General features: G+C 39.4%; 3 protein-coding genes across 4 annotated transcripts; 1 reads left to right on the forward strand and 2 right to left on the reverse strand.

Moving 5' to 3' along the window:
* Positions 1 to 196: 196 nt before the first annotated feature.
* sys1 (SYS1 golgi trafficking protein) lies at positions 197 to 7733 on the forward strand. 2 transcript variants are annotated; one of them, XM_049733117.2, is made up of 4 exons: positions 197 to 339; positions 957 to 1197; positions 1284 to 1351; positions 1487 to 7733. In XM_049733117.2, exons 2-4 carry the CDS (start codon positions 1036 to 1038, stop codon positions 1725 to 1727), a joined length of 471 nt encoding a protein of 156 aa, XP_049589074.1. In that variant the 5' UTR covers positions 197 to 339; positions 957 to 1035; the 3' UTR covers positions 1728 to 7733. The 2 variants fall into 2 exon arrangements, with proteins under 2 accessions (XP_049589074.1, XP_049589075.1); XM_049733118.2 differs by having other exon boundaries at positions 5127 to 7733.
* On the reverse strand, positions 3288 to 7025 carry LOC125977016 (neuritin). The gene is made up of 3 exons (XM_049733119.1): positions 6876 to 7025; positions 6167 to 6320; positions 3288 to 5444 (listed from the first exon to the last, which is right to left on the reverse strand). The coding sequence occupies exons 1-3, from the start codon at positions 6925 to 6927 to the stop codon at positions 5210 to 5212; spliced, it is 441 nt and encodes a 146-aa protein (XP_049589076.1). The 5' UTR covers positions 6928 to 7025; the 3' UTR covers positions 3288 to 5209.
* LOC125977014 (translocon-associated protein subunit alpha) lies at positions 7530 to 10483 on the reverse strand. The gene is made up of 9 exons (XM_049733116.2): positions 10336 to 10483; positions 9384 to 9502; positions 9219 to 9312; positions 9020 to 9147; positions 8806 to 8940; positions 8608 to 8684; positions 8243 to 8321; positions 8052 to 8145; positions 7530 to 7970 (listed from the first exon to the last, which is right to left on the reverse strand). The coding sequence occupies exons 1-9, from the start codon at positions 10403 to 10405 to the stop codon at positions 7906 to 7908; spliced, it is 861 nt and encodes a 286-aa protein (XP_049589073.1). The 5' UTR covers positions 10406 to 10483; the 3' UTR covers positions 7530 to 7905.
* Between the last annotated feature and the right edge of the window lie 1581 nt (positions 10484 to 12064).

The following is a 12064-nucleotide window of genomic DNA, read 5'->3' on the forward strand; positions in this document are numbered from 1 at the left end:
ACATATCACAAAATGGCCAGATAAATACAATAACAAATACTTACAAATACAAAAACTATTTATCCGACTGATTAACTGTGACAAAAAAAAAAAAAAAACGATAGAGAAATAACTTGATAAATTAATTTCCCTGAAAAAAATGTTTTATTCTGAAAGGTCGTACTAAAGCGCAAAATGTTTCTTCCGGTTCAAAAACATTTCCGGTTCAATGTTGTGACTTGCTTGTGTTTTGGACTTGTCTCGTTGGAACGCAGGCCTGCATCTTAGCAAGCTAATGAAGGGGCGTTAAAAAGTCCTTAAATTAATATAGTTAAACATCTTTACACATTCAGTGACTAGGTCTGTTCCGTTTTATCACTCTTTTTTTTGGTTGAGAGATTCCGTTTTTTTCTCGTATTGAATAGCCACTCTAACTTATATTGTTGTATGGCTAAACCAGAGTGGAACGTATCTGCTCAATTAGCTTGAACTGAAAGGCACGCAGTCGCATTTTATTGTGTTGTATTGCATTTTATTGCGATTTAGTTAGTGTGTCTTCGGCTAATTTATTTCGAACCTCTGACCATCCCTTTCAGCATTTGATTTGTCGTTAATCCTAACCGGTATCACAAGCTCAAAATTGTTGGGAAAACAATGAGCGCGCTACTAATCTAATTGCTCGTCGCCTCTCTATCACATATGCAATCCAGGGGAATCAGTTTGGAGCGAAGATTCAAACTCTAAACGCCTGGACTGTGAGGCAGATGTGCACCACTTGTATTACGACTTGTTTGAGATAAGAATAGTAATAATAATATTTAACAAGGTTTAAATGAATTACGTACTTTATACCTAAGAACATCAAGCTGTTTTAGAGCCAAAAAGACAGCTAGCAGTTCTTATCAAGTCTGTTAAATGTTACTACGGGTTGAAGGAATGAGGACTTCTATTTGAGATATCTTCTTTTTCTTCTTCAGATTTTGCAATCGAAGCACCATGTCTGCTAACAGCCCGGCCAGCTAAAAGCTTCCTTTGGACGTGCACTTTGAGTCCACAATGGGCAGCCACTTCCGAAGCTACATCTGGGACCCTGTTCTCATTGTGCTTCAAATCATCTTGATGCAGTGCATCTACTACAGCTTTCTCGGCTTGTGGTTGGCGGGTGTGGACAGCCTGGTGCCGGCACGTGCTTCACTGGACCAAATCTTTAGCTATGAAGTGAGTGGGCTTCGTTTAACCTGTTTTAAATCTGAACCGTGTTGAAATTCGTACGCCCGGTGACACTGTTGTTTTATTTTTGTCAGATCCTTGGTTTTGCACCGATATTGGGCAGGCTGTCAATGATGGCGTTCGCTTTGAACTCTCTTACCTGGTGAGGCTTGGAGATAAAAATAATGTCCTCGTCCCTGTATTTGTGGACCGTACTTTTATATAAAGAATACATGTGGCGCTCAGTGTGTTTTTATGTGTTCAGTGTGAATTAATAATGAAGGTATCTTTGCCGCAGCGCTCTGGGCTTGTGGTTCTTCATCCGCCGAGGGAAGCAGTGCCTGGACTTCACCGTCACGGTGCACTTCTTTCATTTGATCATCTGTTGGATCTATAACTCTCGCTTTCCCTCCTCCTTGTCCTGGTGGCTTGTCAACTTGGCCTGCATGGCATTGATGGCAGTCATCGGAGAGTACTTGTGCATGCGGACTGAGCTCAGAGCCATTCCAGTCAATTCTGGACCCAAGTCTAACCTTTGAATTCATTTTTTTTTTCTTGGCACTTTGCTGAAAATGGACAGTTTGAGACATCTTGAACGAACTGCTTGAAGAAAGCAAATGTGGCACATAGATCAGACTGTATATATAAGCTCCTCATCAGATGGCCTATTTATTATTGACTTTTCATTCAGCTATGGACAATTTTTCTCTGCATCTTCTCTATGAACTCGTGTGAACTGCTGCATTAGATTTCTTGGTTCTCGTTTTTTCTGGTTAAATATATTTGTTCTCAGACGGGGGGAAGTGTAATCTGTTAGTCAAATGTCTTCGCATGACTGCAACCTAGTTTGAGTTGGAAACAAACATTGGAGCAATCCTCACATAAAACAAAACCAAAAACAGTAGCAGTTACTATTTTATTTAATTTTTTAAAATAAAAAGTAGTGTGTAATTGAAATCAAATGTGTGAATAAGGTGTCCCCGTTCAGAATGAACTTTACTCCCTGTGGTCAAGGTCAAATTGGGCTAGTATTTTTTTATTTTTAACCAAATATTTTTAGCATTTTACACAGCAAGTGTTTGTTTTCGTCTTCCCTTGTCATAATATATTTAGACAACATGAGGGCCTCTTTGGGAGGTTTTTGTCTGCTTTCAGCTGTGTCATGACAGCACAATGTCTCTGTTCCAGACAAGTCTTTGACGAGCTGCAAAAATACTATTTGATTGTGCGACGCAAATAGTTCTGGAGCAGTTTTAGTACAATCTTTTTTTTTTAAAACACTAGCTTAATAAATTTTGAAGTTCCTCTACGTTAACTCGCTTGACGATACAGCTTTACATTAATCCTTCTATAATTAAAGCTGTGATTTTATATTACAACTAAATTGTGATGATTTGACAAAGTGGTGATGCTATTCCAAGAAAGTTATTTTATGAGCGATGCATAAGTGTCCAGCTGGATTCGGATGAGGAGTTGTTGACAACTTGGTACACTATTGCCCTAAATACTCTCTTACAGTCAGCCTCAACATTAACCCCGCCGCACCCAAAAAAAAAAATAATCATCCAATACCACCCAGTATTTGAACTCTAGTTTATGTGTTATTTGAATACAAAGAAGCTGCGATATGGACCTGTTATTGACATAAAAAAAAGTCTGCTTTTTTAATAAAACACTACCGATTCACAGTGGTTGAAAGAGAGTGATTCTGAATCAGGAAATGGTGGAAGATATTCGATGTATATGCATCAGATGCCCAAACGGTGGTCTTCACTGACTGGCAGAGTGCCAGCGTGCTTTCGCTTCTCTGACGAGATTTTACCTTAGGCCATGATCCTTCATTTTCTTCCCCCACTGCCTCACCGCTGAAAACGTCCAGGTGGAAAGTAGCAGATGGGAACGCACGGATGGATGCAAACCTGCTTGTTAGGGTCCTCATTACCAACGCTTTGCTGGAGGGAAGACTGAAAACAGAAACTCTGTTCTAAATGGGTCATATAGAAAAAACTTTATCTGACCCATTTCCATCATATTGATTCAACCCTTCCTTTTTGCTTTCCATCTTTATTCCTCTGAAGACATCACAGACTTGAGCCGTATGTTTTACAACGCTGGTGCTTTATTACAAACGCATGACCGCCATATATTGCTTGTATCCTAAACAGTAGTGTGCCTTTCTAGCAGCAAACCAAAACAAACATTGAACTTTACATTCAGAGTTTTACCCTAAATTCTAATCACATCATTGTTATGATAAAAATGATCATGCGCTCTTGAAATACACACGGAGAGATTTTGTGAAAGTGACCTTATATATTGCTCATGCTTGAGGACAATTGGATTTCCCATTACTGCATACACACAATGGATGACATCATGCTAGCACCTGCGCAACCTTAGAGAATAAATAGAAACAACCAGAAGGAGCATGCCGATTGAGGAGAAGGGAGGGTGCAAGATGGGTGACGGATGTGAGAAAGGCAGCTGATGTGCTTTGGAGTTAGTCGTATATCTTCATGCACTCATTAGTATACGTTTATCTGCGATCAAATCATCACACCCCCTAATGATCTGAAGGACCGTCACAAAATGGTCATCATGCAAATATACGACGAGAGAGGTAACAGGAAAAAGAGATCAACTGTTGGAACACAGAACATGTTGACATTAGAAATAAATAGCGCTTCTCATTACTAGTAGATTTATGAGACTATTTGTTAGTGTCAGTGGATCTATAAATGCAAATGTCCTAATTAAAACAATGCCTGTGGCAGTTTATTGACCAGAAGGGTCAAATAGTTTGGGCCGAGGTGAGCCAAACTGAAACACTGATCATGACAATAAATATCACACCACTCTATAATTAAATTTACAGTATGTGAAAAAAAATACATGTAATGTAGATGAGTCAGTGTGTCAAACATTTCAATGGAGAAGCTAAGATTTTGTATTGTTTTGGTCCTACCATAAATTTTGTACCTAATTTTTTGAAAGTACTATGAAATCACTTTTTATATTAAAAATTGTATTTTGAAAATACTGTTAGATTACAAAAGCAGCTTCTATTGCTTTGACAATATCACAAATCTGACTTGGCTATGTAAACATTTGGTGAGCAAATACAGTTCAAAACAATGTGTAAAAATGACACTTTTTGGCATGTCAGAAGGATCTATGGAACTTCACTCACAACAGATGTGCTGCGAAAAAGGCTTTTGTAAAAAGCTTGATTGTCATGGCCAAACTACTTTTGCTTGCTATTTATTTCAACATTGTTAGAATGTTCCTTTCCTGGCAAAAATTCTCTGAATCTTTATTTCAACTTTAACATGTCCCTGGAGGGCATTGAAATATTACTTTGATAAAGAAACTGAATTGTATGATAGCATTAGAAGAACTCCTAATATTTGACAGGCCAATAATAATTAAGGGTAATCATCCTCCTGAAGTATTTTCAACTTCATGAAAATTAAAATCTGATTTAAAAAATGCTGCTAATACACACGGTGAGAATGAGCACTCGTAAAAAAAACATGCGAGTTTCATTAAGCGATCATAGCTTTGCACTAAATGATGTTACAATATATTGTAAATACGGTTAGGTTAGCTTAGCTTAGCACAAAGAAGTTGGTAGCGATAGCAAATCCCTTCAGCGTTTCTATCTCCAGGTATAAAATGCATGGCCAGCATCCGACAGCAAACGTAACGCACAAAGCTAAGCAACAAGCTAATTGTTGGCAATATTGAGCGTACAGAACGAGAGGAAACGTTTGCTGAATATTAAACTCTTCATCTAAAAGTACATGGTGCTTTGATTTAAAAGTCACTTCATTGGTGTGACCACTACATCATTTTGACAATTTCATTTCCAAGATGAGTTTGACTATAACTGAAGATACTAAGGTCACGATAATCATTGTCGCATTCCTTGGCTTTAGGTTGTGCTCGCGAGGACTGAGCCCGATAGAAACTGTGGCCTCACTCTTCCCATCTCCTTCCTCCTCCTCGTCAGCGCCCGCCTTTACATGAAGGACCATCTGGGCCCGGTGGTGAGCAACATGGCCGTTAGCGGCAGGGTCAACGCCGCTACAGGTGACCTCATGCTCGAACTCGAGCTGGGGCTACACAGATCAAACAAGCTTCCCTGGAAACGCATCTTTCGGGAGTCCTGCCTCAGAGTCTCCCAGATGGAACTGACTTCCTGCTGGCAGTCAGACAGCGCCGTCAGGGCACACGTGTGGAAAGCTTCCCAGTGGCTGCAGCAAACAAAGCATCATCAGATCAGCACCGCCAATCATCTACCTTATTATCCACAATTCATCCCTGCTGGCTGTCGCTGATTCAGTTACTTCCCAATAATCCATCACGGCGATGGATACGGCGGCTCGCGGTAAGTCAAATTAAGCTTTAACTACCATGGTAACCGCTTCCCAGCGAGAAACAATATCACAGATGATATTGCGAGAGTAAATTCCTCAACAGAAAGCTCATGTGTAAATCGCCGTCTAAGCCGGTGGTGGAGTGCAATAACAATGACAAAACAGTCCCTGGAATTTCATTACCACTCCAGCAGAGTCATAAATTATTTAGATGAGTGGCTCAGTGTCTCAGCACCATACTGGATGTCTTCCTCCTCCCGGATGATGGACTGCGCTCTTTGCTTTTGTCAGGAGATGCCGAGCTTTCCTTGCATTTGCATTATTCTGCTCTGTCATGGATCTTACTGATAGAAATGAACTCTATACACTCTCCATCTAATGAAATCTGACACTGAAGAACTCCCCTTTTACAAACAGTTGTCATTTAAAAATGCTCTTTATAATAGCGGTTATAGATCACAGTGCACTGCGTTGCAAAATTTCCCCCCCGGCCCAAAAGCTAAAAAAAGAAGCAGACAAAAATCGATACGGTGCAGCAGTTGTACACCTTCGAAATTGTATTCACATTTGATCTATTTTCATGTTTCATCTTGTGTCACCTGCACACAGCCGCCACTCCGCTTTCGCTGGTCACGTTTTCCTGATAGTTGTCCATGCTCTCCCCCAGCTCCAGGACACAATCAGAGAAGTCCTTGTAAACGTTCTCACAATTCACATCTGATGAATCCACCAGCATGGAGATGGAAAGGATCACTGAAATACACATGTAGGTGACACAGAGAGCGCAATCGAATCAATCTCGATGAGGATATTGGACGAGATTCAAACCCATAACCTCTAAATTGTGAGGCAGATGTGTCCACCACTATGTGCTGTCCATTAAAACAGTTGTTACAGTCCTTGACGCTTGATAATGTTTCACAAAAAATTTTTTGACTGAGATTATAATTCTTTCCAAATGTGTCCCACATCTCCACTTGACACTTCTGAAGATCTCATACATAAATAAATCTCGGGTTTAATTGAATCAAATCTCTTGTTCAACATCATTTGAACTTCACTCACCCCCCTCGAAATGTAGGACATTTTGGAAGGACCAAGTAAAAAGAAGCATTTGGTAACGGGCATTTAAAAAAAAAAAACTTACTGCGCCTGCTTGCGTTTTTTTAATCTCTGCGTGTGCTCCATCGACCACATGTCTCATGTAACGTTACCGTCAGGCGTGTACAGCAGTGATGTCACACTTATGGCTGCACGCAGGAAGATGTATAAAAAAAATAAAAATAAGACAGCACGGAGATGTCTTACCTAAGGCAAAGCCGAGGATCTCTCCGATCTTGGTCGACGTGAACAATTCCATGTCATCCCATTTCACGCTCCGTGATGCGATCGTTAATCGGATTAGAGGAACCAGGAGTAACAAAAAGAAGGTGCTGGGAAAATTAGCTGCTCATATTTTGACACGAGTCGTGTTTCAGTACAAGGGTGTAAAAAAAAAAAAAAAAAAGGAAACAATCGGTGGGTGTGTGCACAAAGCCCTTCCCTGCTCCGGTGGATGACGTTGTCTCTCCCCTCCGATGGAAAATGAGCTAACCGCCCCCCTTTCGGAACCGGGCAGCCCCCTCCCTCCTCCATCCTTGCCTCCTCCATCTCTCCCTCCTGCAACCTTGATACATCACACATTAATCACGCTGCTTCATCTTTTTATCAGCTCATCTCCATGCAGGATGTGTAAATAAAAGATCAAAAGACTTGCTAAACCTGTATGCCACAAAACAAAAACATCTTTTTTTTTTGGTAAAATTTATTTTTCTCCAAAAAGTCTTTCAACAAAGTCTGTAACCCCTTCAAGACACATTTCGGAAGCATCCAACGACCTGTAGAAAAACCTTTTTTTGTTCGAATTGCAGCTGCCATCACTCCGCTATCTTTGAAATGTCACTTCAAGGACACAATGTAGTGTTGTTTTTTTAAAAATCACAATTGCATTGCATTGTTGCACACTGACTATAAAGATTCTAATTTAAATGGCTTTTTTGAGGGTCCTATGAAATGGCACGGACAGATAAGGCTGATAACTGTATCACATTCAGATGCTGAGATGCTTTCAGCCATACCCATTTCCTGTCACACAGAAACATTCATAGTTACAAAAAAAAAATAAAACCTTAAAATGAACAATCAGTACAGATAGTGTCAAGATGTCAACTCTAAGAGCATCAGAGCAGAAATTGAAACAAGTCCAAACACTGTCATCCATCACGCATCAGACATGTGCGAGGAAATGAGCTTCGAAATCCTCGTGGACTTTATGTTGACTGAAGGAGAGGCAACAGCTTTATTGATCCGCTCCGGCTGCCCGCTTGGTTCGTTTCCGTGGTGAGTTTTTTGGAGAAGCTTTGTCTGAGAGATAGAAAGCAGAAATTAGGATCAAATTTCCTCAATTACATTATAGTTGGAGAAAAATTAAAAAAAAGAACTTACTCATGGCATTGAGAGTCTCCTGAGGAATCCAGCTGATGTCCACATCGTTCTTCCCACCAGTGCCCTTCTCGAACTTGACTGAGATTCTCTTTTTCTGAAAAACAAAATTCACAACCTTCCTCATATAAGGAAAAAAATCCAACAGTAGAACTTCTGAATTCAAATGGTAGAATTGATTTAAAAATACTTACCGTCCGTGATTCCAGAACCTGGTACATCGCAAAGAGCATCAGCACCACTAGCCCGCTGAGGAAGATGTACATAAACACTCTGCAAAAGAACATAAGTCATTAGCCTAAGTCTGGGAAATGTTTCTTAAGATACATAACATTTTATGAACGGTGGGTGGCATCACAAGCGGATGAGCTTCTAGCACTAAAAATCTGACAACTCCAATTTCACACCTCCTTTAACAGTTTGGTAGGACAACACTTTAGGGAAATGCAAGCTGGCTCTGTGGGCATTAGTTGTGAAATAAGACTTGATGGAATGGGAGCATTATTTCTTTTCAAATTCAAATATCTATGAAAAAAAGAACAAAAGAGGAATGCCTTACGTTTCACCATCCAGTCCTTCTTCTTTCTCAACGATGGTGACAGTCTGGTTGTAAATGGCGGTCTGAAAGACTGAGCCCTGAAGAACAATCACAAACATTCCGTATGAACAAATGATAGCGATTTCATCAATTTTTTTGTGATGACGTGGTCGTCAGTGCAAAAAAAATGACATAATGACAAATACTGTACTGGCTCACCTGAGTGTCGTGATAGTTGAGGAGGATAACAAGACCGAATGGACGACCAGCCATGGGCTGAGCTGGGATGAAAGAATATTCGAAGGAGGCCTGCGCGCCCGGTGGAACCACCGTACTCAGAGGCAAAGCTGTGAACTACGCAATCAAATAAAACCCATTAGGATACGAGGTGGTCATTCTGAAAAAAATATCACTAATTACTGATCTGACTTACATTCTGAATGTAGAATTGGAAGTCCTGGGGATAACGGAAAGAAGCCTCCAAGGACTCAACGGTGAAATCCTGACTGCCCTTGTTGGTGAAACCCACTAGGAATCTCACAATCTCATTGGCAGGAAACTCTAAAGGATTTATTTACATAAGGAGATGAGTATTAGAGTGCAATGCTGAACCAAAGGAAAAACCGGCTCACCTTCTCCTGTCGTAAAGACGATGGTTGTGTCGGCATCAGTGTGAGATGTTAACAATTTCTCATCACCGTCAGAGTCATCGTCGTCATCTCCTTCCTGACATACAATTGTGTTATTAGAGTTGCGTTGAAAAATAATACCTCTCCGTTTTTTTTTTTTTTACATACAGAGCTTTGGATCTGATCTTCCTCCACCGGCATCTCTTCTTCGTCATCTTCTTCTTCCTCATCAACAGATGCATCTGGGTCAATGTCCTCAGAAGATTCAGTGTTGGCAGACACCCTCCCTGCACAACAGTAAAGACATTTTATATTTTTATTCTCATAATTTTGTACATATAGTGATTTAATTTTGCAACAGAGCAGTTCGATTAGATGCACACACTCGCTAGTCACCTGCAAAATAGTATTCATCTTAAGGTAATGGAGACAATGTATGCTTAGTTCTTGTAAACATTTGCAGCTACTTTGTGCATACTACAAAAATGTTTTTCCATAGATGCATACACGATAATCACTAATTAATAATCACTAATTAATAATCACTAATTCAAATCTGGAGGTTATTCATATTGTAAAAATAAAAAAATTGAGGATAAGTACTGGAAGTCACAATGGAAATTACATTTTTTTTATATTTTATTCACTTTATAAAAACAATATTTGGACAAATTTACACTGCAGCAGAGTAGGGCAGCTTGACCTATGACGTCAGATAACCCTCCAAATTGTATTTCACCTATGGTGACGTGTCCCATCAGGCACGTTGCTCCATCGACACACTTCAAGTTTAAGGAGATGAATTTAAAACATCTGCGTCCTTGCTGGCGAATAAATTCAAGTGTGCGTGTCCGCGCATGTGGGAAATCCTCACGTTTAACGCTAGCAGACGTCGATAACTTTCATTCATTCATTCCGAATGAGCGCTTGTAAACTAGTAGACGATCAATAATATCCATGAAGTTTATCGTTTCAGATATTGAAGAAAAGAAGTTTAGAATGCACACGGCCGACTGGCTTCACATATTCTCATAGAAAATATGCCACGTCGATATGTTTGACAGTCTTATTCGCATTTTAACTGTACCAAAAGAAATTATGCGGTCTAAAAATACCTTACCCATAGATATCAAGCCGCAGGGGAAAGCCAGGAGGAGCAACAGCAACATTTTTGATCCGAAAGTAAACATTTTTGGAGCGGGTTTGCAGATTGAAGTTAGTTACACATCAGCGTTCTGCAGAAGAGAGAGACGCGCTTGGAAGGGGCGTGGCTGGAGAGAGTTTAGACCCGCCCATCGACTATCCTTGGAGGCAGAGTCAGACATTATTTTACTGCCTGGCGGTTTGGCACAAGCGGATTTTCAATATTTATTCTTTTTTATTTATTTTTATTTTATTATTATTATTATTTTGCATGTTGACACGCCTACCCCAGAATGTTGTTAATTGCTAATTAATTATTTGGCTCAGATGAATGGCTCGGTCATGAACATGCAGAAACCACACAGGAAGGTTTAGGCCTTGAGTCAAACCAATTTCAGACCTGTTAGGTGTAACCACTAACACCCTGCTACCCAAGTATATCCTGGTGAATAACCTCCCAAGTCTTTGCTAGCATCAATTATCAAATGTCTGAAATGCTGCCGAAACCCAATGTTATACTTTAGTCATCTTTTTTTTTTTTTTTTTGCACCTTTGTTGATGTTGTAAATTAAGACAGATTTTATGCTCAATCTTTATTTTTCAAGATGGTGTTATTCTCAGCTTGTGGTTTTCTACCAAAGCTTCACATCCTGTCTAACAGTTTTTTTTTTTTTCTTAGCGTGCCTACTCAGAAGACAGTCGCAGCTTGCAAGTCATCATTGAAATTAGTTAGTGCAGATAAACTGCTTGTGATCACAGAATCATCAACATGTCAAACTGTACTTGTTTCTCATTCACAAGTGGTAAGTCTTGAAATAGATATTACTCATGTCATAATCTCGATTCATTAAGCGCAGATCTAAGATATATTGCAAAAGTTCTGCTTTTACAAAGATTACTATGTTCCGTTTTGGTGTGTTAATTTACAGTGTTGTATATTGCATTGTTGGAGGGTGCATGGTTAACTTTTATTCAACCTGTCTTATTTAAAGTGTGTCGCATGTTTGTGTGTGGTCATTGTTGTCTCATTCTTGCTCTTTTTTGAAACAATAAAAGCGCAACACAAAAACTGGCAAAATTATGAAATAAATTAGCCAATGAATAATCCCACAAGTAAAATGTTTATTCGCGTAATAATTTTTCTCATATAATGTATTATATAATGAAGGTGTAATCAAGTCATTTCTGTTCTCTCCTTTGCCAGATGGGTACTGCTTGTGGGTGATCAGTGGATTACTGATACTGTCAGTTTCTTGCAATATTATTTTTTGTGTTTTAAAATTATGTTGCTCAGGTAATCAATTTATTTGCCTTTCAAACAGATCAACAAATCTATTTGGGTCATCTAATATTTGATTTGTTCCTCTGTATGCTTCATTAGAGAACAAAAAACGTTGTTCAAAACAAAGGTATTTAAATTTTGCCTAATCCAAATAATATAGGATATTTGTATTTCTAAAACTGCAACCCTCGATCACATTTCTTTTATGTGCTGTTTAGTCAGCGTGTCCAACAGATGCGTGATAATCCAATATATGGAAACGTCAACTGTATGCAAACTAGTAAGTCATTTTGGGAATTTTCCTCTTGCATTCTGGATTTGTGTCGACTTTCAACATTTCGTTCTCAGGTGCAACTGCAATTTCTGAAATCGATCCTTCACACTTGACAGTCAGTTCGTCATCTCTGCATGAACCACTGAGCCC

This window comes from Syngnathus scovelli, chromosome 11, assembly GCF_024217435.2.
Source record: "Syngnathus scovelli strain Florida chromosome 11, RoL_Ssco_1.2, whole genome shotgun sequence".
Taxonomy (NCBI): Eukaryota; Metazoa; Chordata; class Actinopteri; order Syngnathiformes; family Syngnathidae; genus Syngnathus; species Syngnathus scovelli.

What these genes read in the sequence shown, in the direction of transcription:
- LOC125977016 (XM_049733119.1), bottom strand. Translation starts at nt 6,927, where the DNA reads ATGGAATTGTTCACGTCGACCAAGATCGGAGAGATCCTCGGCTTTGCC. An exon ending in GATCCTCGGCTTTGCCTTAG is followed by an intron (nt 6,321 to 6,875) that starts GTAAGACATCTC and finishes TGTGTATTTCAG; the next exon opens with TGATCCTTTCCATCTCCATG. An exon ending in GGAGTGGCGGCTGTGTGCAG is followed by an intron (nt 5,445 to 6,166) that starts GTGACACAAGAT and finishes TGTTTGCTGCAG; the next exon opens with CCACTGGGAAGCTTTCCACA.
- sys1 (XM_049733117.2), top strand. Translation starts at nt 1,036, where the DNA reads ATGGGCAGCCACTTCCGAAGCTACATCTGGGACCCTGTTCTCATTGTG. An exon ending in ACCAAATCTTTAGCTATGAA is followed by an intron (nt 1,198 to 1,283) that starts GTGAGTGGGCTT and finishes TATTTTTGTCAG; the next exon opens with ATCCTTGGTTTTGCACCGAT. An exon ending in GCTTTGAACTCTCTTACCTG is followed by an intron (nt 1,352 to 1,486) that starts GTGAGGCTTGGA and finishes TCTTTGCCGCAG; the next exon opens with CGCTCTGGGCTTGTGGTTCT.
- LOC125977014 (XM_049733116.2), bottom strand. Translation starts at nt 10,405, where the DNA reads ATGTTTACTTTCGGATCAAAAATGTTGCTGTTGCTCCTCCTGGCTTTC. An exon ending in CGTCTTTACGACAGGAGAAG is followed by an intron (nt 9,148 to 9,218) that starts GTGAGCCGGTTT and finishes TAAATCCTTTAG; the next exon opens with AGTTTCCTGCCAATGAGATT. An exon ending in TCAACTATCACGACACTCAG is followed by an intron (nt 8,685 to 8,805) that starts GTGAGCCAGTAC and finishes ATTGTTCTTCAG; the next exon opens with GGCTCAGTCTTTCAGACCGC.